This window comes from Schistocerca gregaria, chromosome 5 (assembly GCF_023897955.1).
Source record: "Schistocerca gregaria isolate iqSchGreg1 chromosome 5, iqSchGreg1.2, whole genome shotgun sequence".
NCBI classification, from domain to species: domain Eukaryota; kingdom Metazoa; phylum Arthropoda; class Insecta; order Orthoptera; family Acrididae; genus Schistocerca; species Schistocerca gregaria.
Genome location: NC_064924.1, coordinates 671,527,091 through 671,553,304, shown reverse-complemented (window position 1 = coordinate 671,553,304; position 26,214 = coordinate 671,527,091). Strand labels below are relative to the sequence as shown.

At 38.4% G+C, this 26,214-nt stretch overlaps 1 protein-coding gene across 1 annotated transcript in view; it reads left to right on the top strand.

Moving 5' to 3' along the window:
• Nucleotides 1-26,214, top strand: part of LOC126272090 (laminin subunit alpha-1) — a 1,228,077-nt gene that overhangs the window by 1,124,209 nt on the left and 77,654 nt on the right. Inside the window, exons 34-35 of the mRNA XM_049974652.1 lie at nt 12,258-12,425; nt 13,620-13,786. Coding sequence (XP_049830609.1) covers nt 12,258-12,425; nt 13,620-13,786 — 335 coding nt within the window. The remainder of the gene's footprint in view (nt 1-12,257; nt 12,426-13,619; nt 13,787-26,214) is intronic.

Genomic DNA, 26,214 nt, shown 5'->3' with positions numbered 1-26,214 from the left:
TGAATGAGCTGGTGCAGTGGACTTGTATTTGGGAGGAAAATGGCTCACATCCCCATACAGGCATCCTGATGCAGTGTTTCCCTGATTTACAGGAATCACTTTAGGCAAATGCTGTAATGGTTCCTTCTACAACACCAACAATGATTTCCTTCTCTCTCCTTGTCCAACTGAGTTAGTGTCCAATAACTAACCATCTTTATATTGCCATAGCTTTAAAATTGTTTCATTTCTGTTGAAGTCGCATTTGTTAATCCTCTTTATTCTGTGAGTGTGTGAGAGTTGCGTTTGCGTGTGTGTTTGTCGTCGAATTTTGAGGAAGGCCTTACTGGCCAAAGCTATATTTGTGACAGTCTTTTTTGTTGTGCCTATCCTTTACACCATATTGTTACATTCCATGCTGGATTTTTCCATTATTTGATTTTTATCTGATGGTTTTTCTTCAGTAATGATCCATTGCTGTCTCCCTTTGTTACTCTTTTTTCTTTTGTAACAATTATTATTTTGTGTTTGATGTTGTTATTCATTTTTTGTAACATCCTTATTTGTTCCCTTAATCCTTTGATTGTGCACATCTGCAAACTGTAGTTCGCTGTAGTAGGCTTCTGGTTGTAGTAGCTTACTACACTTACTTGCCCAGTGTTTTTCAATGTTATACGCACAGCTGCACAAAAACAAAACATTTTCACATTTCTGTTAACAATGTTTGAAATTCTTCTGCTAAGGCCTCATCACATTCACATCATCTGTCATTGTTAAGTGGTAGCATTTAGTGCATAAATTTTTGTTTTTCTATATATATTAAAAACAAAGATTCCAAGACTTACCAAGCGGGAAAGCGCCGGTAGACAGGCACAATAAAATAACACACAAACACACACACACAAAATTTCTAGCTTTCGCAACCAACGGTTGCTTCTTCAGGAAAGAGGGAAGGAGAGGGAAAGACGAAAAGATGTGGGTTTTAAGGGAGAGGGTAAGGAGTCATTCCAATCCCGGGAGCGGAAAGACTTACCTTAGGGGGAAAAAAGGATAGGTATATACTTGCGCGCACACACACACACACACACACACACACACACACACACACACACACACAATCCATTCATACATATACAGACACAAGCAGACATATTTAAAGGCAAAGAGCTCTTTGCCTTTAAATATGTCTGCTTGTGTCTGTATATGTATGGATGGATACGTGTGTGTTTGTGTGTTATTTTATTGTGCCTGTCTACCGGCACTTTCCCGCTTGGTAAGTCTTGGAATCTTTGTTTTTAATATATTTTTCCCATGTGGAAGTTTCTTTCTATTTTATTTACATCATTGTTTTTCTATATAAATATTTATGGTATTTCTATGTAAATATTTATTGTATGTTCTTGTTTTCTGACAATTTCTTTATACTGGAAATCTCCTCACTACTGACTGTTGAAATGAAAAGTTGTTCTAATGTAATGTAATTCAATCAAAGGCCTCATTTCTACATCCTCTTACCCACACATCACACTTACCAAAAAGATCTAAGTATGGCACAATGGTGAAAATGATGTGAAGGTACTGTTTCTCCTTGAAAACGTCTCATTTTGTACAATACATAATTTAATGAAAATTGACACCAATACAAATTGCATTCAAATTGCCACCAATACAAATTACATTCAAATTGGAGAAGTTCATGATCTGTTAAGAAAAGGAGGAGAATGATGAATCACTGAACATTTACAGATGAACATAAATAGGCAAAATAGTGTAGGAAACTTGCGGAAACTACAAATCTATAACTAATGAGCCTGCTTCATAATGTCTCAGATAGCAGTAGTTCCTCGTAGAATAGAATATTTAATTCTGTATGCAGTAGTGGAGAGGAAAGTGAACATCTGGTCTTTGTCAGTAAAACATACATAGAGATGATGATCAATAGCCTGCAAGTCTGATGATTTGTAGAGCATCTAATGTTTTGAAACTCATTGAAATGCACTGCCTATCAAAACTATTAGGGTACATTGAACAATGTTTGCTTATAAGACACTTTCCTTGTTACAGAATATCGTGTTTACTGATCATGCACTTTTATTTCATCCCTTGACTACATAGTCTGAAATTACATGATTAACAACTTAGTTAAAAGTTTTGCAGATAATTTCAGTGACATACCAGTATTCATACATGGAATCAAAGAAATTGTTATGAAGTGCAAGTATCCAGTGGTTTTAATGCTAGTTCTTTTTGCCAGCTACTATACTTTAAGTTAGATGGTCATTTCAGATTCTCTGATCAACATTCACTAGTCATTATCCTGAGAGCAAAATCAGATCACATACAAAGTATAAATACTTCAGCTATCAAAATTTTAACAGTAAATTTCCGAAGCATTTGTTACAAATTGCCTGAATTACAGTGCCCTTTAGGAAAGTTGTCATTATCACATGATTCTCAGAACCAAGAGCTGTCTGAAACCTGGAGTAGAAACCCCTAAAATATTTAGGGGACATGGAACGTTTATCAAAAAGACAGATTAGACCCATAAGAGGGGGGAGTGTTTATTGCAGTCAGTGAAAATATTGTCTCTTGAAGTGATTGGTATGTGCATAAATGAAATCAATGTGCATAGATGAAATCAATTTAATCACTGAATCTTTTAACTGGCAACCAATTCTGTAATGATAGCTTTAGAATTTTTCGAAGAAAATCTATGCTCAGAAGCATGGAAATACGCAGATTATGCAGTATTAATTGAAGGCGACTTTAACCTACCGAGTATAGAATGTGATGTCCATGGATTCAGTGCAAGTGGTGCAGAAAGGCAGTATTGTAAAGTCCTTTTGAACATGTTTTCCGAAAGCTGTCTTGAGCAGCCAGCTTGACAGCCTATACCCAATAGAAATATTTTAGATCTTGTAGCTTCAAACAGGCCTGACCTAATTATCATAGTCAGTATAGAGACAGGAATTAACAACCATGATGTCATTACAGTGATTATAATTATTAAAGTTAAGAAATTTATCAAGAAGGCTATGAGATTATTTTTGGTAGAAAGAGCAGATAAGTCACTGATAGCTTCCCACTTACAAAATGAAAGGGTATTATTAAGTTTCAGTATTATGGGTGTAGAGTAATTATGGACAAAGTTTAAACAGAGTTCTGTTCTGAGTAAGTAGATTAAGGACTGAAAATACCCACTGTGCTTTAATAACAAAATTTGGAAGAAGAAGCAGAGAGTGTTGCACTCACAGTTGAAAAAAGAATGTGCAAATGAGAAGATAGGCAGAAGTTGGTTGAAATTCATGCATCTGTAAAAAGATCAATATGCAAAGCGTTCAACAACTACTACAGTTGTACCTTGCAGAGAACCTGAAAAAACTGTGGTCTTATGTAAAATTGCTAAGCAGGTAAAACTCTTCTCTCCAGCCACTCATTAACCAGTCTGTTGTGGCAATAGAAGACAAAGAATAGCCGAGGTTTTAAATCTCACAATTAAGAAATCATTCATACAGGAGTTTTGCAAATATATTTTTGTATACATAAATGATCTGACTGAGAAGGTGAACAGCAATCTGCAGCTGGTAACTGATGCTGCTGTGGTCTACAGGAAGGTGTCATCATTGGGTTACTGTAGGAGGATACAGTATGATTCATTTGACCGGTTCTAGGAAATTTCTCAAGCGTGTGGGAACCATACCAAATGAAAATAACTGGGGATATTGAACGTATACAGAGAAAGGCAGCACAAATGATCACAGCTTTGTTTGATCCAAGGGAGAGTGTTACAGAGATACTGAAGGAAGTGAACTAAAAGACTCTTGAAGACTGATGTAAAACTATCCTGAGAAAGTCTATTAACAAAGTTTCAAGAACCTGCTTTAAATGATTGACTCTAGGAACATACTACAATCCCCTATGCATCATTAGGATAAGATTAGAATAATTACTGCATGTACAGAGAGGCATTCAAACAGTCATTCTCCCCATGCCCAATATGTGAATGGTATGGGAATAAATCCTAATAACTGGTACAATGGGTTGTATCCTCTGTCATGTACCCCACGTTGGTTTGCAGAGTGTAGATGTAGATGTAGAAGGATCATACAAATGTACCATCATTTGACTGTCATACAGACCTCTATATGAAAGACATAGTAATAAGCATCCCTGGCATAGAGAAGCAACAGAAAGAGTTGAAAACAAATAAGCCACCAGGTCCAGATGAAATCTCAGTTCAGTTTTACAGAGTGTGCTCTACGGGATTGGCCCCTTACTTAGCTTTTATTTGTAGCAATTCTCTCACCCAATGCAAAGTCCCAAGTGACTGGAAAAAGCACAGGTGACTTTTGTATGTAAGAAAGTTAAAACAATGGACCCACAAAAATTCAGGCCCATGTACTTAACATTGGTATAGTGCAGAAGTCGTGAACATATTCTCAGTGCAAATATTATAAAATTCCTCGATACGGAAGTGCTTCGATCCACAAATCAACATGGACCTAGAAAACATCTCCTGTGCAAAACTCAGCCTGTCCAATTCCCACATGATATCCTGTGAATCATGGACAGAGGGCAACAGGCAGATTCCATATTCTTAGGTTTCTGGAAAGTGTTTGCATCTGCAAACTGCTAATGAAGATCAAAGCATACAGAACAAGTTCCCAGGTATGTGGGTGGCTCTAAGACTTCTTAAGTAAAAGAATCCGATATGCTGGCCGTGATGGTGAGTGTTCATCAGGGGCAAGGGTATCATCAGGAGTGCCCTAGGGAAGTGTGATAGGACTGCTCTTTTCTCTGTTACACATAAATGATCTGACGGAGAGGGTGAACAGCAATCTGCAGGTGTTGGCTGATGCTGCTGCGGTGTGTGGGAAGGTGTCATCATTGAGTTACTGTAGGAGGGATACAAGATGACAATTACTAATTGGCGTGATGTTTGGCAGCTCGCTCTAAATGCAAAAAATGTAAGTTAATGCAGATAAGTAGGAAATACAATACCATGATTTTCAAATACAGCATTAATAGGTTAGTGCTCGAGACAGTCACATCGATTAAATATATAGGCATAATGTTGCAAAAGGGGATACGGAAAGGAACAAGCACATAAGGATGGTGATAGGCAAGGCGAATGGTCGATTTCAGTTAATTGCAAGGATTGCAGGAAAGTGTGGTTCATCTGTAAAGGAGAGCACATATAGAACACTAGTGTGACCCATTCTTGAATGTTCCCCACCAGGTTGGTCTAAAGGAAGACATTGAAGTATTTCAAACACATCATGCTAGATTTGTTACTCGTAGGTTCTATCAGCACTCGAGTATTACTGAGGTGCTTTATGAACTCAAGTGGCCCTGGAAGTTAGGAACACTGTTGAGAAAGTTTGGAGAACTGGCATTTGAAGCTGACTGCAGAACAGTCCTACCACCACCAATGTACATTTCATGTAAGGACCGCAAAGATATGATAAGAGAAATCAGGCTAATATAAAAGTATTTTTCCCTTGCTGGTAGTGGTACAAGCTACCCTCTGCCACACACTGTACAGTGGCTTGTGGAGTATGTACATATTTGTAGACTGTGTAGGCGATACTTTCTTTGTAAGGGAGTTATACTCGGACCCCTTGATGGACCTGGCTTTGAAGTGAAGGCCACTGTCCAGTTGGCCGCGCTTTCAAATTCAAGTGCCACTGTTTACACCGCTGCATTTTCTACGGCCGCCACTGCGACATAAGGGCACAACCACGAACAGTTATGCCACTGCCAATGAGATACAAGCATCCGATCTCCACAGCTCCAGTGGCGTGTGTACTAAAGTTCGAACATTCATCCATTGACCATTTGTGTGTGTGTGTGTGTGTGTGTGTGTGTGTGTGTGTTTGCCAGTTGAATAAAATTTACAGGCTTTCACAGTGGCCAGAGCTCAACAGCTTCTGAAAAGTCATTGTATTGAAGAGTGACAGACTTATAAATCATTTGTATCTGTATACATTTGTACATTCATCTGCTGTTAGCAGCTGACATTCCAACTACAGCAACAAAGTTATGTATTATTTTTACTATTTGATGTTGGATGTAGAATAAATTAATATCTGAATTCTTTGTTCGTGAACATCATCTGTTCCTCTCTCCTGTATCCACTAAAGGACCACACTTTGTGCAGGGAAGTTATAACACTCTTCACCCATTTCAAAATAAGAAAAGAAAACGTCAGGCAACACTTAACACATACTAAAGTGGAGTACACAAAACATTTGGTAATGGCTACTACAACTACTTGTTGAGGTTGGCAGTGCAATAAGTGATGAAGTAGAGGTTTCAGCTTCACAACAATAGTGTACAACACTCCCACCTAAATCTGCCGCATTAAATAAGTGTAGAAACTTGGTTCCACATGCTCATTACTGTATTTTTAAAAGCCCTAGTGTTCATTAAGACTGTTTGACTTTATGTCCCCTAATCTTAATCACCCAAGGATTGATTTTCATCCACTGTTGCTATTTTTGTAAGTTTATGAAATGTTTGTACTTTCACCACCATTTAGTACTGATACAACTAATGCACATGCAGCCTTTGGCATATATGCTCCAGTCAACTGCACCCATATTAACTCAGTTCTCTCTTAAAGTCAGACAGTTCACTTACAATCCTTCTCATGCAATGGGAACTGACATATAACTCATACGTGGCATACTAATTTCTTTAAAAGCATTAAGGAACTACAGTTATAGAAACACACATCATTCATAAACACTAGCAAGCACACCTCATGCATACATGACTGACATCTCCAGTATCTTGGGCTGGAATGCAACTATCACACAATAGTTCCAGCCCGAGATGCTGGAGGTGGCAGTCATGTGTGCTTAGCATGTCTTCTTTACGGTAAGTAGCAATGTATGTTTTCTTACATTGTTGCATTTGTTGGTTTGAAATTTAGTTCTGTAGTTGTATTGCTGTTCCTTCCTTTTTGCTAGTTTCTCCTCACATAGAGGTCCATAATTGTCTCTCTGTTCTTCATTGGTACTTTCACTTTAGCTTTTCGTTCACTTCAAGACAGTTGTTTTTTATTTGCCCTTCCACTTCAGCATGGTCATTATTTTAGCTGTTTGTCTGTTTGTGTATGCTTTATTATTGTACTTGGTTTTCTATTTCCACCATATGTATGAAAGAAGTAAGCTGTGAATCTTTCCTCATCTGTTTAAATGTGGACCATGAGCTGCATTTATGTTTCTTTGCAATTGTTCAATGTTGAAATTCTCAGAAATCTTTTCAATACAAATTTCAAGTAATATCGATTTATTCTATCATGACATGATTTAGAGACTTGATTTTTTCATCCAGACCCTGGGCTTTATTCCTAAACGGCAGTGAATGAATTATTGTGTTCATTTTGTGCGTTAGTTTCTATATGCATTCCAGTAAATCTGCTATGTTGCTCTGAAATTCTTACAGAAGTTTTTTCAGTGTTGTTTGAGCCACCAAAAACAATTAATATATCGTTCAATGAGAAGTTCTCAGTTAATTTGACTACTTTTCTTTATATAACTTCTTGATTGGTGCACCAGGTTTTTCAACACTTTACACAATGAAATGATTACCTGATTTTTCCTTTAGTTACTTCTCACTGTTTGTTGCTCGACTATCGTGATAAGAAATTTGTCTTGTTGATTATTTGTTGCCAGTGCAATACACTTTGTTTTCCAATAATAAGTTAGTGATTTGATTCAGGTTCACTACACAAATTATTTAGGGTGTCAAAGTTATTGTGTATTATAGCTTGTTTGTCAGTCTCTTTAATAGTGGTTAGAGTGTGTGTGTTTTCACTCACATAATAACACAGATTCTTCATTGATACTTTGCTGCTTGAAATTTATTAATATTCATTGTTAACACACTGATTATAAATTGTAGACTGGATATGTGGTTGTTTTTCCCCAATCTCTTCCTTACAATTTGTGCATTGTTTATTTTTACTGAAAATATTCAATCTTTTTAGGACTTCTTCATTGTTAATTTTCAGTGAATTCATGTGATTCAGATGTCACTTCACTGATATGAAATGAACAAGACATGGTGGTGACAGATAATTGTTTAGGTCAGTTACACCTCTCTTTGCAGTATGAAGATACAGTAAGAGATTCCAATCTGGCAGATTTGGTTTATTACTGGTGCAGATGCTATTGCAATTTCTTGAATAAACTAGATATTGTAGCTGATCATAGTACTTTTGTTGCAGAGATGTTTTCTTATGTTCCCAGTATTCAGCTTATGGTAAAAAAAGTATTTATGTTAACAGGTGTTACACTTACGCCTGGCTCCTTGCAAAATGTGGAACAGCTGTTCAGTATATGGCCTTATTTTGTGACACTTGTGTTCACAATGACATCTACATTGTTTGCATAGGCTGGAGGAATATGGCGAATTTCTGGAAAGTTACTGTAGCACTTGCAAGTATTTGGATTGATGGTGTAATGCATTCTGTTGGAAAGTGTCACACTCTCACACCTGTTGATATGCATCTGCTAAATCTAGCTTTAAAAAACATTTTCCACTTGTATGCTTATTCACTTCAGACCTTGTGGTCTAGTGGTGAAGCACTTACCTGGAAACTGAAAGGTCACAGAATTCATTCCAAGACTGCTGACACAGCTTTTGCTTAAGTGCACTCATGAGCATTATATCACTCTCGTGTGATATCCAAATAGTCCCAATCATCTCCATGAACAGAAAAAAAGTGTTGTGTAGATGCTCATCAAGTACTTTCTGAGCTCGATAACTTTGGGACAGCCATGACAGTAAGAGTCCCAGTCATCCTAGGCGGCTCTGGGAAAAGGCCACCCCTAGTTATGTTGCTGGTGAAATGTCTTTCTGCTGTGGTGACAATGATGATGCTTGTTGCAGTTGCTACTGAGGCACCAGCTGTTGCACTGTCTGCTATAGCTCTGTTGTTATGGTTGTAATGGTGGTGAAAGTATTGGGATGGTGATGTTGATTGTGATGGTGCAGTTTTGATTGCTGTGCCCATTGTAGCTGCTATTTTACTTTTGTTGCTGCTGTGCACATTGTTTCAATGTCCAGTTGGTATAAAAATTGAGGTGGTCAATTGATTGAAGAAACAGACCTATATTATGAAGAATTTCATAAACAGCCATATAAAACAAACAATACGGACCAAGTAATTTTAGCTGAGGATTAAAATGCTAGAACTGGAAAAGTACCATTTCCCTATTTAATAGGTACTAATGCGAAAGACTCTATGAATCAGAATGGAGCAAAATCCAGGGAGTACATAATATTTAACAAATACATTCTTTAAGAAGAGAAGCATTCACAAATGTACTTCGTTGGCAGGAAGTTACTGTTTACTAATAGATAGTGTAATAATTAACCAAACGTTAGTTCCTAGGATAATACAAACTCTGTATATAGAAGTAGCAGTAAAAACACAGACAACTACCTTGCAAAGCCAAAATTCCAACAATGGTCAAGATAGAAAAAGCAAATCATCACTGTTTACTGAAATGCATACTAATGTAAACATTAATGAAGAACACACAAAGGAAGCAGCTACCTGGTAGCATTTTTTAAGCTAAGCAATAGTTTGAGGTCCTCTGATGAACAGTCACCAGTCGAAGCACAGAGAGTGAAATCAGATCACATGCAGAGTGTAGGTATTTTGGCTATCAAAATTTTAACAGTAGATTTCCAAATCATTTATAACAAAGTTCTTGAATCCAATGCCTGCATCAAAGTTGTCACACTCAAATTATTCTCAGAACCAAGAGCGGGATGAAACACAAAGTAGAAAGCTTCAAAATATTTAATGAGGCATGGAATGTATATTGGAAAGATAGGTTAGACACCTTAGAAGTGGGAGTGTTCATTGCTGTCAACAAAAATATCACCTCTATTGAGTTTAACTGTGAAGTTATCTGGTCATGGGTAACCCCTGTAGCAGTTGTGGAATCATTTGAGGAAAGTCTAACTCAGTAACATCGAAGTACTTTGATCATGTATTATTAGTCAGAGGTGACTTAAACCTATCAAGTATAGACTGAGACATCTACAGATTCATTGCAGCTCATATGGACAGACAATCTTGTGATTTAGTTCTGAAAACATTATCCAAAAAGTTCTCATGAACAGTTAGTTTGACAGTCCACATGAAATGGAAATATTTTAAACTGTGTAGCTACAAATGGACTTGACCTTATTGAGTGTCTGTATAGATCTAGGGATTAGTGCTCATGATATCATCATAGTGACAGGCTTTACCAGTTTTAATAAATTCATTATCAAGAAGGCTAGGAGACTGTTTATTCTGGAAAGAGCAGATATACAGTTGTTAGCATCCTACTTAGATGGTGTATGGAAATCATTTAACTCCAGTATGAGAGGAACTATGGACAAAGTTTAAGCTGATTGTTAACTGCGCTCTGGAGAAGTATGCACCAAGTAAGTGGGTTAAGGATGGAAAAGATCTGCCATGGTTTAATAACAAAATGCTTAGGAAACAGAGATTGTTGTGCTTTCAGATCAAGAAATAACGTGGACATGTCAACTGCCAAAGTTACTAGAAATCTGTGCATCCCCGAAAAGATAGGTGCTTGAAATGTACAGCTTCCGCCATCATACATTATCAAAGGACCTTGTTGAGAATCCAAAAAAAAAATCTGCTCATGTGTAAAATCGTAAGCTGATCAAAAATTTCTACCCAAACACTTGTTGATCAGTCTGGCACAGCTACAGAAAACAAAAAAGGAAAACTGAAGTTTTAATCATGGACTTAGGAGGGTTGTACAGACATTCCTCTGTTTGATCATCACACAGATTTCCGTATGAAGGATATAGAAACAGGCATCCCTGGCACTGAGAAGCGACTGAGACGAAAGCAAATAAGTCATCAGAATTGAAAGGAATTCCAATTAAATTTCACTGAGGGCACTCTATGGCATTGGCCACTTACTTAGTCTGCATTTGTAGCAAATCTCTTGCCCACCACAGAGTACCAGCCAAATGGAAAAAAGTGCAGGTAACTCCTGTGTATAGGAAGGGAGTGACTAAGGCCTCACGTCGGGTAGACTGTTCACTGGGTGCAAGTCTTTAGATTTGACGCCACTTCAGCAACTTGCGTGTCGATGGAATTGAAATGATGATGATTAGGACAACACAACACCCAGTCCCTGAACAGAGAAAATCTCCAGCACAGCCGGGAATTGAACCGAAGCCCTTAGGATTGACATTCTGTCGCACTGACCACTCAGCTACCGGGGGCAGACTATAGGAAGGGTAAAAGAATAGACCTGCAAAATTACAGACACATATTCTAAACATCGGTGTGCTGCAGAATTCTTAAACATAGTATGCTACAGAATTCTTGAACATATCCTAAGTTTGAATATCATAAGTCTGCAATCTATCTGGACCCTCCCCTTCTCCACCAGCTTTCCTGAACTGTGCAGATGGGAGTTATCCTCAGGAAACATTCTCTGCTACTGAAATTACTCTTGTCTCAACCTACGGTAACCTACTGTTCTCACACCCTCTACTACTTTCTGCCCCCTCAATCCTATCATCTCCTCCTAATTCATGTCCCCTTACTATCATTGTGCCTCACTGTCTGCCAACACATTCACTGGCCTTTTCTCCTTCTCTTCTCCTCTCCTTTTCTGTTCCCCATTCCTCCCCAAGAACCTAACAGTGCTGTGCATGGCAGCATTGTCTTGCTTCCATCTGGTCCCTAGATACTCCACTAGAAAGCATTTTTCTCTCCCTCTATGGGTACCGTGCTATCCCTTCCCCTTCCCCTCTCCCTTCCCCTCCCCACTCTAGATTGCTGCATTTTTTCAGTGTAACAGTTGCATCCTGGCTGCAGCAACTGGGGGTAGCAGTCATGTACGTGAGATGCACCTGCTTGTGTGAATGTGTGTATTTTCCTTGCTTTTCTGAAGAAGGCTTTGGCTGAAAGCTCTGTGTGTAACAGTCTTTTCATTGTGCATGTCTGCAACTCAGTGTGTCATCTTTACAATGAGTGACAATCTATCATAAAGATTGTGTACATGTTTATTCTGTAGTGACATAATGATAACATTATTTTATAAATACTTGATTTGTGATTTCAAATGGAAATTTTTGCTATGGTATTTGTGACATTCCTCCCTGTGTCCTATCATAAGTAAAATAATAATAATAATAAATAATGTTTGAGCTAGCTGCAAATCATTAACAGTGCCTTCATTTTGAGCATCTTTTATAGTTGATATTGCCGTATGTTTCAGTTGCTGCTTCTGTGAACAATACTGTGGAAAAACTAGGGAAAGCAATGAAAACTCTCAATGGTGCTCAATCCAAAGCTGAAAAGGTGGCATTTAAAGTGAGATCTGAACTGAGACCTCAGCTTGAACAAATTGACACAGACCTACAATTATCAAAGATTGAAGAAAATAGTAAGTATAGGATATTTTTTTCTAATACACATGGAGAATACTGTTGTTAATTAATTTCTCTCTCCCGCCCCCCTTCCCCTACTCACTTCATTTCCTTTTCATTTTTTTCACTTCTGTAGAGAAAGTACTAACTTGAACAGATTGTGTTTCTTCCATTTTCACATTGCTAATTCCCCAGTTTAAGCCTAAGTCTTCTAATGCCTTTTTGTTTTGTCTTATCATTTTCAGTGTCCATCATATTTCCTCTATCTAACCATAGCACTTATGTTCACATAATTATAATTTGTCTCATAATGCGTGTATACATCTGCCACTGTCTGGTCATTTGTTTGAACTGTCCTTTCCATACACTCCTGACTTATAGTTTCTTTTTGGCTACACAGAAGACACTTTGGTTGCTCAAACATTTCTTGTGTGGTTGTGTACTGCAGTATGACATGCAAATTTAGATATATATTACATGTAACTGGTCGTGCTTGTTGTATATTAATTCACATAATCTATTTTAATAACCATGTTCTGTAGTTCACTGTTTATAAACATCATTAATAGTCAGTGTTATTCCAACATACAACCATTCTAGCTTCATAATGAAACTTATGTTTCGTATTATTATTAGGAAGTTGAATAATCAACAGTTACAGCTTAGTACCTGCCAACACACTTTATGGTAATATTTCCATAATGTAGGAATGCCTTTCAAGACTCTAGGCTCCCATCATTGGGGTGCCAATGTTCAATTCATCTTACCAAAACTACTAAATAATGCATAACAGCTATCTTAATACAAAATATATAACAACGAAGATAATCAGTTATTGATAATGTAATGTAAACGGATAGATAAAAGAAATCTACTCATCAAGCAGCAGTAGGGGAACACACACACAAAAGGATTTAACTTTTACAAACTTTTGCAGCCAGTGGCTTCTTCGTCTAGCAGTAGAGTTAATGGGAGTGAAGAGGATGAAGAAAAAGGACTGGGGAGGTTTAGGGAGAGAGATACAGCGTAGAAAAGTCAACTAGAACCCCAGGTCAGGGGAGACTTACTGGACGGGATGAGAAGGAAAGAATCTCTGAAGAAGAATTTGTCCAAAAGCTAGCAAAATTTTCAGTATTGTTAGTGTTACATATTATACATATATTTCTGATTTATGTCCTTTATGCACTCACTCTGTTCTGCTTATATTTCAGTATCGCAGACTAGAAGTACAGTAAAGCAGGCTGATGATGTGCTCCTAAAGTTGACTGAAGAGGCAAATCAGAAGCGGCGTAAGTTTCAACAATGGAACGATACTTTTGCAGAAAAACTACAGAGGCTACGTGATAGTATAACAAAAGCTCGACACGCTGCTGATGGTGTAAGTTATATGCATTGTAAATGTGAGCTTCAGGGTTGTATATTAATTTTTCCATTGCAGTTTGGTCTGTATACATGTCCTCCAGCATTATAACCTCGAGTTAGCCAGAACAGTGTTGCAGGTATAGTACTTAAATTTGAAAGGAGTATGATTATGATCCTCACACAGCTAGCCTGATTTTTATTTTTTTCATGGTTTTTGTGAATCACATCAGGTAAATACTGGAATGACCCTTCAATAAGACCACAGGTATTTCCTTAGCTGTCTCTGACCAGCTGAGCTATTATTAGATGTCTAATGACATCAACAGGTTATTAAACTCTTACATCTCTTGTTGCATTATTCCAGAAATATATTATGGGCAGCAGGACAGAGGGATACTACAGTGGAGAACATGCATATTTTCAGTGTATGTAATTGATCACACATAGAATGCTCATAATCTAGTGTAACCAAGTGCATATGGTTCTTTGGTCTTTTTAACCTCTGGATGTATCAGACTGCATATAGAGTAGAAACTAGTGACAGAAGTGGCATAAAGGTAAAACGGCAAGAAAACAAATCATTTATAACATCTATGCTTCTCTCTTCTTTCTGTCTTCAAAAACAGTGTGCTATTTGTAAAATGACTGGCATACAGTAACAGTCTTATGGAGAATTGTCAGTAAGTATGTCACATTAGATATTTCTTTTATCACGCTGCTGTAGATTAAAGGGCAGTTTTTTCAACGGATGTCAGTTCTGCTTCTAGTTACGCTACATCGCCCTAGCAGCACCTACACACTGCGTTCAGATGTGCTCGCCTCCGCCCTGGCATTGAACGCCTACAGTAAAGTTTCAGGAAAACCAGTGGAAAGATTATTTGTCATTTTGTGGATAGGTATATGGAAAGCAACTGATGATAACAGTTGACACATCATAAAAATATTACCACTGAGAAACAGTTTTTCCTATCTGAAATCATGAGGCCAAATTGTTTATTTTAATTGAGCTTCTTGTTCTCATGTTTTGAGTTTGTTCAGTATGCCAGCAACCTATCCTATCCTATAACAGTAACTGTGTAACATGCATTTCAAACTTTTGCAAAGTGTCTGGCCTCCTATCTAACATGTTCAGGAGAGGGAGTCAATGAGCTCTGAGTGGATGGCTCAGCCCCTGTTTTTCATTTAAGTACCGGCTACCCACAGAATAGGACAATATTATGGAAATGGAAGAGCATGTAGATGAAGATGAAATTATAGATATGATACTGCGTGAAGAGTTTGACAGAGCACTGAAAGACCTGAGTCGAAACAAGGCCCCGGGACTAGACAACATTCCATTAGAACTGCTGACAGCCTTGGGAGAGCCAGTCCTGACAAAACTCTACCATCTGGTGAGCAAGATGTATGAGACAGGCGACATACCCTCAGACTTCAAGAAGAATATAGTAATTCCAATCCCAAAGAAAACAGGTGTTGACAGATGTGAAAATTACCGAACCATCAGTTTAATAAGTCACGGCTGCAAAATACTAACGCGAATTCTTTACAGATGAATGGAAAAACTAGTAGAAGCCAACCTTGGGGAAGATCAGTTTGGATTCTGTAGAAATATTGGAACACATGAGGCAATACTGACCCTATGACTTATCTTAGAAGCTAGATTAAGGAAAGTGAAACCTACATTTCTACAATTTGTAGACTTAGAGAACGCTTTTGACAATGTTGACTGGAATACCCTCTTTCAAATTCTGAAGGTGGCAGGGGTAAAATACAGGGAGCGAAAGGCTGTTTACAATTTGTACAGAAACCAGATGGCAGTTATGAGAGTCGAGGGACATGAAAGGGAAGCAGTGGCTGCGAAGGGAGTGAGACAGGGTTGTAATCTCTCCCCGATGCTATTCAATCTGTATATTGAGCAAGCAGTAGAGGAAACAAAAGAAAAATTTGGAGTAGGAATTAAAATCCATGGAGAAGAAATAAAAACTTTGAGGTTCGCCGATGGCATTGTAATTCTGTCAGAGACAGCAAAGGACTTGGAAGAGCAGTTGAGCGGAATGGAGAGTGTCTTGAAAGGAGGATATAAGATGAACATCAACAAAAGCAAAACGAGGATAATGGAATGTAGTCGAATTAAGTCGGGTGATGATGAGGGAATTAGATTAAAGTAGTAAAGGAGTTTTGCTATTTGGGGAGCAAAATAACTCATGATGGTCGAGGTAGAGAGGATATAAAATGTAGAGTGGCAATGGCACGGAAAGCGTTTCTAAAGAAGAGAAATTTGTTAGCATCTAGTATAGATTTAAGTGTCAGGAATTCATTTCTGAAAGTATTTGTATGGAGTGTAGCCATGTATGGAAGTGAAACATGGACGATAAATAGTTTGGACAAGAAGAGAATAGAAGCTTTCGAAATGTGGTGCTACAGAAGAATGCTGAAGATTAGATGGGCATATCACATAACTAATGAGGAAGTATTGAATAGGATTGGGGAGAAGAAAAGTTTGTGGCACAACTTGACTAGAAGAAGGGATCGGTTGGTAGGACATGTTCTGAGGCATCAAGCGATCATCAATTTAGTATTGGAGGGCAGTGTGGAGGTTAAAAATTGTAGAGGGAGACCAAGAGATGAATACACCAAGCAAATTCAGAAGGATGTAGGTTGTAGTAGGTACTGGGAGACGAAGAAGCTTGCACAGGATAGAGTAGCATGGAGAGCTGCATCAAACCAGTCTCAGGACTGAATACTACACCAACAACAACAACAACATCCATAGAATGTGCTGTGTGTCACTGAAATGTTTTTTTCCAAATTATTAAAGGATTTTAATAGATGCAAACCACATTGTATGTGTTGGCATAGCCATATATTGTGAAGAAATCTGCTGACATTTGTGCCTTGTGCAGCATCACAGCAATTTTGTTTGTGAATGCAGACATTGTTCAGATGATGAAATGTATTGTGTTGAGACCCAGCAAAGATGCTGATGACCATGCTGTTAAGTATCTTAAATCTTGCATAAAATACAAATTATGTTATGAGGAAAACAATTGATCACACTATAGTAAAGGAATGTAAACTAGGTGTTGATTATTGCAATTCAGGTTGAACAAACACAAGTCTCTGTGGTGTACAAAGAAGTCAAAGAAGTATATCAGAATAATACAGTAGATGGACTTACATTATGAAAATATTGTGCTATTACTGTTCTAAAATGAATTACGTTGTAATCCTAAACCATTAATGTTAAAGAGCCCTGGGATGATACTGTTCAATAGCGTAGAACCAGTTGTCCAATATAAATATTATTAATTCTCTCTTGAACACCACTGTGTTATGCACAAGACATTTGAAATGTTCTGGCAGATGCAGAAACACATGTTTACTCATGTCTCTGTCTCATTTCTGAACTAAAGTTAAACTTTTGAGATATCTGATCTGTAGAATTTTTTTTCCTGGGTTTGCTTTGTACTATTTTTTAGGTAAGAGGAATGTCATTAATTAGATTGTAACAAAGTTATCAAAATACCAAGTTTGAAAGTATGTATCTGCAGGATGTTCTAGTACTCGTACCGGGTACAATTCTTATAATGTGCTTCTGTGTTCTGAAAATGCTGCTTCTAAAGTTGAGTTTCACCTGAATGGAAACATCTCAATAAATCAGTTTCTTGGCTTGGGAACAATTTCTATCTACAGTCATGCATACTGTTAATGTAGATTGGATTAGATGTACTTTTCATTACATGGCTCTTAGTGAGGAAATCCTCGAGGATGTGGAACATCTCAGAATATAATAATAATAATAATAATAATGTAAGGAAATTGTGCATGTCTGCGAGTTAACATGTCATCTGTACAGTAAGTAGCAATCTATCTTTTCTTTACATTGTTGATATTCCGACCTGGAGTTTCCATTATTTAATTTCATCTTAAAAACGAAAAATAACTATTTATAAAGGAAAAGAAATATGCTAATGTACATTCTACAGAAATCAACAGAAACAATGCTAGTGGATATGGAATAAATCAAAAAACTTTAAATTTGTTTTCTTTTAAAACATAATAACAAAATTGTCACAAAACATGTAAATGTATAATATACTGAAGTGCATAAGATAATTGTTAGGCTATTGTAGCCATGCATCATCACAGTTTACAGTCTTTATTCACATTGATTCCATTACTGCACTGAACATGTATGGAAGTCAGAATTTATGTAACACTGAAGTTACTTGATATTCTTCTTGTAGTCATTTTAATGGGCCAGCTAAGGACCATAACATTCAAATATTGTATTTGGAGTGGGTTTTGTCTTTTCCCCAGTAGTTGTGTATCCTCTGGCTGTGTTTTACTTTCCTCTCATTTGTCCATAGGACACCTGTCTTCTTTCTTGGTGGTTTTTCCTGTAACTGTACATGCTTAAGCATTCTCCTGAGAGATGTCTAGTCTTTTCAGTCTCTGTCTGTACCTCCCATTTTCTGCAGATTTTTTTTATCACTTCTATTAGCAATGGTGATATGGTTTTCCCCATTTGCCAGTATGTGAGAAACTGGCTGGTCAATCTGCAAGGCTGCATCCTATAAACTAGAAATGGGCAGTCCACTCCTCAATTGATTCAAAGAGCCAGATCTTTCTAAAGAGTAGGTGATGGATGATTTGGAAAAAATGAACGGTAGCTCATCTGATTTAAAAATGCATCTCTGGTGGCTGTAAAGAGCAGGATAAAAATTCTGCACTAGGCTGCTGCAACAGCATCCCAAAACACATCCTTAAGAAATATTTCCCAAGCTAAAAAATGTGTTACAAGACCATGTGGATTTGCATATGTTATTTAGTACATGAAGCTTTTCTCATCTATAAAAATAGAAAATAAAGAAAGCTCCATTCTTTTTTCCTTCGATGTACTGTCTTTAAACGTGTTTTCTAACACATTATAACTAATTATATTAAAAACAAAGATTCCAAGACTTACCAAGCGGGAAAGCGCCGGTAGATAGGCACAATAAATAAAACGCACAAACACACATACAGCATTTCGAGCTTTCGCAACCGGCGGCTGCTTCGTCAGGAAATAGGGAAGGAAAAGGAAAGATGAAAGAATGTGGGTTTTAAGGGAGAGGGTAAGGAGTCATTCCAATCCTGGGAGCGGAAAGACTTACCTTAGGGGGAAAAAAGGATAGGTATATACTCGAGCGCGCGCCCACACACACACACACACACACACACACACACACACACACACACAAGCATACATTTTTAAAGGCAAAGAGTATGGGCAGAGATGTAAGTCGAGGCGGAAGTGTAGGAAGTGTCCAGATAACTCGGACACTGTAACACTGTGCCAAGATGTGCTGGCCATGCACCAAGGCATGTTTAGCCACAGGGTGATCCTCATTACCAACAAACACTGTCTGCCTGTGTCCATTCATGCGAATGGACAGTTTGTTGCTGGTCATTCCCACATAGGAAGCGTCACAGTGTAGGCAGGTCAGTTGGTAAATCACGTGGGTGCTTTCACACGTGGCTCTGCCTTTGATCGTGTACACCTTCCGGGTTACAGGACTGGAGTAGGTGGTGTTGGGAGGTTGCATAGGACAGGTTTTACACTGGGGGCGGTTGCAAGGGTAGGAGCCAGAAGGTAGGGAAGGAGGTTTGGGGATTTCATAGGGATGAACCAAGAGGTTACGAAGGTTAGGTGGAAGGCGGGAAGACACTCTTGGTGGAGTGGGGAGGATTTCATGAAGGATGGATCTCATTTCGGGGCAGAATTTTAGGAAGTCGTATCCCTGCTGGAGAGCCACATTCAGAGTCTGATCCAGTCCCGGGAAGTATCCTGTCACAAGTGGGGCACTTTTGGGGTTCTTCTGTGAGAGGTTCTGGGTTTGAGGGGATGAGGAAGTGGCTCTGGTTATCTGCTTCTGTACCAGGTCGGGTGGGTAGTTGCGGGATGCGAAAGCTGTTTTCAGGTTGTTGGTGTAATGGTCCAGGGATTCAGGACTGGAGCAGATTTGTTTGCCACTAAGTCCTAGGCTGTAGGGAAGGGACCGTTTGATATGGAATGGGTGGCAGCTGTCATGATGGAGGTACTGTTGCTTGTTGGTGGGTTTGATGTGGACGGATGTGTGAAGCTGGCCATTGGACAGATGGAGGTCAACGTCAAGGAAAGTGGCATGGGATTTGGAGTAGGACCAGGTGAATCTGATGGAACCAAAGGAGTTGAGGGTGGAGAGGAAATTCTGGAGTTCTTCTTCACTGTGAGTCCAGATCATGAAGATGTCATCAATAAATCTGTACCAAACTTTGGGTTGGCAGGCTTGGGTAACCAAGAAGGCTTCCTCTAAGCGATCCATAAATAGGTTGGCATACGAGGGGGCCATCCTGGTATCCATGGCTGTTCCCTTTAATTGTTGGTATGTCTGGCCTTCAAAAGTGAAGAAGTTGTGGGTCAGGACGAAGCTGGCTAAGGTGATGAGGAAAGATGTTTTAGGTAGGGTGGCAGGTGATCGGCGTGAAAGAAAGTGCTCCATTGCAGCGAGGCCCTGGACGTGCGGGATATTTGTGTATAGGGAAGTGGCATCAATGGTTACAAGGATGGTTTCCGTGGGTAACAGACTGGGTACGGATTCCAGGCGTTCGAGAAAGTGGTTGGTGTCTTTGATGAAGGATGGGAGACTGCATGTAATGGGTTGAAGGTGTTGATCTACGTAGGCAGAGATACGTTCTGTGGGGGCTTGGTAACTAGCTACAATGGGGCGGCCAGGATGTTTGGGTTTGTGAATTTTAGGAAGTAGGTAGAAGGTAGGAGTGCGAGGTGTTGGTGGGGTCAGGAGTTTGATGGAGTCAGGTGAAAGGTTTTGTAGGGGGCCTAAGGTTCTGAGGATTCCTTGAAGCTCCGCCTGGACATCAGGAATGGGATTACCTTGGCAAACTTTGTATGTAATAATAACTAATTATGATGATATGAAGGTAAGCACAATACAACACCAAATTTCCAAGTGAAAAAAAATCTTTGACACAGTCGGGAATCAAACTTGAGACCCTTTGCTTTACAATCCGCCACATTGACTGCACAGCTACTGAGGCAAAAGTGCTTCAGGTCAATACACTAATGCAGAAAACACTATCAGCATCATGTTTCGTCTCTTGATTTCAAAAGGATATCTCAAATTTCAGAATCTCAGTAAATGTTTACATACTTTTGAGTGTGTTGTTACGTCTCATCCTTTGACTTAGCATCACACTTGGAATGCATTGCCAGCTATCATAAAAGCTGCAATCTTCAGCAGCCGTGTGGTCGGAGCAGGCTGCAAAGTAATCCAGGCATAGCTCCCTCCCAGCAGCTCAGACTCCCCACCACTCTCACTGATCAGAGTAGGACGTCTCACTAGCTCACTGCTCCCCACCACTCTCAGGGATCGGATTGCTAGGTAGCTCGCTTACATCTCTGCTCCCCACCGCTCTTACAGATTAGATTGCAAGCTAGCTCACTGCTCCCTGCCGCTCTCATGGACAAGATCTCACAGAGCAGACCACATGGCGACTTGATGCGTCACTCTGTTCACTGCACCCTTGGCACAGTGATACAGCTTACAACTCGCTTTCTTGACTGAGAGCCTTGCCATCTGAGTTCAGCTTTTTATTCTTTGTATCCTATTTGATTTGTTGTAGTTGTCAATTTCGTGTGTTGTTTCTCTTCTGTTTTCTAGTTGTGTGAGCATTCTTGTTAGCTGTACTATTATGTCTTCTTCTATGTGTGTTGCATTTAAAGTTGCTGTTGTTAGTGTGTTGGTAGCCTTAATGCAGGTCTTAATTACTTTGGGTGGGTAAAACATTAAATTTAATGGTATGTATAACACCTAATTATTGTAACGTACTCAACAGTCTGCCTATAAAGGTTGTCTCAGGAGAAATGGTCAATATTCACATATGACAAGAATGATCATCTGACGCAAAAAACAAAATATGGACAATGCCCCATTCTAAATGGTTTCTGAGAAGGAACACATTAAGAATTAATTTTGTACATTTTTCTTAAATAACACAAAATCCGTGGCCTCTAGTGAAAACTTGTTGCAGAATAAACTGAAGCTACGTTAAATTTCTCTTAAAAAGGTCTTGCTCATTTTTTCTCAAGGGCTTACTGGCTGATAAAGAGAGTGAGAGAATACAGAAAATCTTGCACAAAGTGCATGCATTGAGGTGTATATAAGACAGTTTGTGGTAGTTTCTTGACTTGATAGACCACGTGTCCTATATCAAATTATTCGTCCCGACTTTGTGCACACGATTATGGTATGTTGTAAACAATGACGATGTACAGAACAATAAAGGAAAAAAGTAACAATGTAGATTATATATGTTCTATCTCAGAAACCATTCAGAATAGTGCATATGTTCACATGCAATTCATCATTCCTGTCATATCCGTGAATATTGACCATTCATCCTAGGACAACCTCTACATTATGTTTAATTTTTTATTTATTTGCTTAACCTGAACAGATTAATGCCTTCAGGAGTCTTCTACACCACACCAGAGTTTTGTATGTAATTACAAAACTGATTAAAGTCACAGTTACTAAAAAATTCAGAATGTTTTCGATATGATATACCGTATTTACTCGAATCTAAGCTGCACTTTTTTTCCGGTTTTTGTAATCCAAAAAACCACTTGCGGCTTAGAATCGAGTGCACAGCAAGCAGAAGTTCTGAGAAATGTTGGTAGGTGCCGCCACAACTAACTTCTGCCGTCGAATATATGTAGCGCTACACAGGCATGCTTTGTAGGCACAAAGATAAATGCTGGTGCCAAAACCTCTGTGTCAGTAAATAAATTTTTTAAAAAAAGGTGGAAGACGAGCTTTTTTTCTCCGCCCTGAGTTTCGACCACTGCATTTTCATACATTATCCAATGAAGTAAATACAAATTCCATATTGTTCATCTTCGAATGTAGCAGAATTTCAATGTACTACGAAAATCCAACTGGCAAGACTGTTTGGGATGTTTGTCAATATGGCCAACTCTGTGTTCTGAATTTTTTCCTACCTGTGAGAAGAGATGGTTGCTAATAGGAACCTGATGAAATGTGAATCACATGCAGTATTCTCTTCACCATAAGAATAATACAAATATAAACATTTTGCCATGTATTCATTCGTGTTTGCTGCTATCTCATTTAAATCCTGTCTGCCTAATAAACTACGAATCTAGTGTGAGAAACAGCAAACACGGAAGAATATTTGTATCGTGTCATGTTTACATTTGTATTATTCTTATGCCTAGTAGTGATACAGTCAGAAATGAAGCACGGCAACTGACTAGATTTTTAAATCTAAGATGTCTCTAATTTCTGTGCAGAATTTGATGTTCTAAAGAAGCGGCCCCAAAAATTTTCAAACAGAGAAAAATTTTCACCTAACTCTTGTTCAGGACATGTTCTATCATACCCAGTCTATTATTTGGTTCTTGTTGATCATTATCAAAGAAAGCAGCAGTGTAAGTAACAACAAATAGCTTTCTCTTGCTATTGTTTCGCTAATGAGACAATTCCTCTCTCTCTCTCTCTCTCTCTCTCTCTCTCTCTCTCTCTCTCTCTCTTTTTAAAAAAAGCAGCGGAGCGTGCACAAAAGCAAGCCATGCCGCGAGCGGTGACAGGCCGTAAACATGCACTATCAGAATGCGACAAACAATGCATGACACAGTACAGTAATGCATTTTCAGTTTAGAGTGACATAAACACCTATAACAAAGAAAATGGCACTTATGAGATCAAAGCAAAATAAGCAATTGATTCAAACCAGATGAAGCGTGTGAAAAAGGAAGGGTACCCGTATAAATACGGACGGAGCGCCTGACGCATAGCAATGGCTACCTGGTAAAACTTAACTGCTAAGCTTACGACTCGAACCAAACTACTGTAGCTGTATCATCATTCATTCGACCTAAATTGTGTCTCATATTACAATGGACCAACTTTGTTTCAATTTGGAGGTGCGGCCTAAAACTTTTCTCTCCCCTTGAATTTCGAGTCTCAAATTTCAGGTACGGCTTAGATTTGGGAATTTTTTTTTTCCTTTATTTCGAGTCTCATTTATCAGGAGCGGCTTAGATTCAAGTAAATATGGTATCTTCTTCATCTCTCTGCCTGTCACGGCCTCTCGGTTGAAATTGATGATTTTCCTTGCTCTTTCTAAACATCTTCTGCTAACTGTTTAATAATTATCACCAAGTTTAGTACTCTGTTGTCTTCCATTCTTATGACATAATACTTCCAGTTGTTTCTGTATTCCATAAACTGCTTCTTAAGTTTCATGCTACCAGTTCTTTTATGATGTCAACATTCACTCTCCTGTCAGACAGAATATACCCAGCTACTCTTCTTAGCAATCGGATCTCTAGTGCTTGTATCCTTATGGGAACAACTGTTTCTGCTGTTTTGTCCAGGCAAGAGCTTCAAGGTCTAGGGAGCAGTAGTTACTATGAGCAGTAGTGGGTCAACAATAAGCTTGATCATTTGGACTGAATGCCGTCCTGTATAGTAAATGCTGAGTTGAAGAATTTTTCGATGGCATTGTCATCTCAAGAAAGAATTTTTTGCAACTACCACATGTCATAAATAATTTCATAGAAAAAATTAGCACAGCTCTAGACAAAAACAGTAAAGTAGCTGGAATTATCTACGACCTGAGAACGGCTTTTGATTCTGTAAATCATTCCTTGCTAATCCACAAACTAGAAAAATATGGGATTAAGGTTGCAGTACTTCAGTGGCTTACTTCTTACTTATCTAATAGAAAACAAAGAACAATCATCCCTTCAAATGGTGTAAACTACCATTCAGACTGGAAAACAATAACACAGGGTGTTCTGCAAGGTTTGATCCTCGGTCCACTTCTCTTTCAATTGTATGTCAACGACTCTCCATTAAACATAAATTCACCATCCGTTCTGTTTGCTGATGACACGTTTGTCTTGATAGAAAGCGAAGAAACAGAAACGATTCCTGGTAGAGTCACTGGTAAATTAGACAGGCTAGAGTCATGGTTCCAGTTAAATGGTCTGAAGCTTAACATATCAAAAACAAACTTGATTCAATTCAGAACCAAACAGTCAAAAGACCAGGAAATTAGTATAAATCATAAAAGTGAAGAATTAACAGAAGTGCATTCTGCCAAATTTCTAGGTCTACACATCGATAAGAATTTAAACTGGAACACACATATTGAGTACCTGCACAGCAAACTGGGTAGCTTTGTATGTGCCATGGATATACAGGGTGGCACATTAAATGAGTTACCATTTTGTTTTTGAATATAAACTTTATTGTCAATACAATCTGAAAGGAACATATACTACAATGAAGAGCCGTCCATAGAGATTTGTTCTAACTCAGCACATGCTCAATATGCCCACCATTTTGTTTCCTAACTTCCTTCAAACGAACACTGAAGTTAGTGATTACCCTATGGCACATGTCTTTCGCAATTTCACTACAAGCTTGAAGAATAAGTCTTCTGAGCTCCATTAAATCACATGGACATTTTGAAAAAAAATTTCCTTTAGGTACCCCTAAAGAGAAAAGTCACATGGATTGAGGTCTGGACTATTGCCGATCGTTGCTGTGTCGTCAGTCTTCCATTGTCTGCTATTGCTGTTTACTAGTCTCCTAGCGGCAGTATCGTGAATTACACGCCATTTCGTAACTAATTTGTTTTTCCAAGCTCCGCTGGTACTGCTGTAGAGATCCCAGCGGGATACCTAATGTGCATTGTAAATGGTGAAAAAAACAATTGGTAACACATTTCGTGCGCCACCCTGTATTATCAAGTACTACTAACATGTCCACTCGCAAAGTAGCATAATCTAAGTTACTTTGAATCAGTGATAACATATGGCATTATTTTCTGGGGGGGCTCCAATAATATATCTCGTGTACTGAAGCTACAGAAGAAAATTATCATAAATATGTGCAATGCGCAGCAAAGAGAATCCATTATTACAGAAACTAAAAATTTTGACTGTCCACTCCCTATACATATACGAGCTAATGATATTTTTACACAACAAACCGGAATTGTTCATTAAAAACCAATTTGATCATCCGTACAGTACAAGGAATAAAGATAATTTTATGCTTCCTGCCCATAGATTGAAATTATATGCTCAGACCCCACAATATGGGCATGAAAGTCTACAACAAACTTGAAGGCAAAAACGTCCTAAACATGGAACTAGGGCTACTAAAAAGAAGTTACATGACATGTTATTACTCATTAGAAGAGTTCATGGAAGATGAACTGATAATTTGAGCGCAATCCAACTGCAAATTAGCATTATATTGTGAAGTGTATGTTATGAGACTAATAAATCACAATTCACAAGTCACAATCATTTACCTCCAGTTCAATGAAGGTTATCACTAAAGCCAAGTACTGGTTTAGTACCTA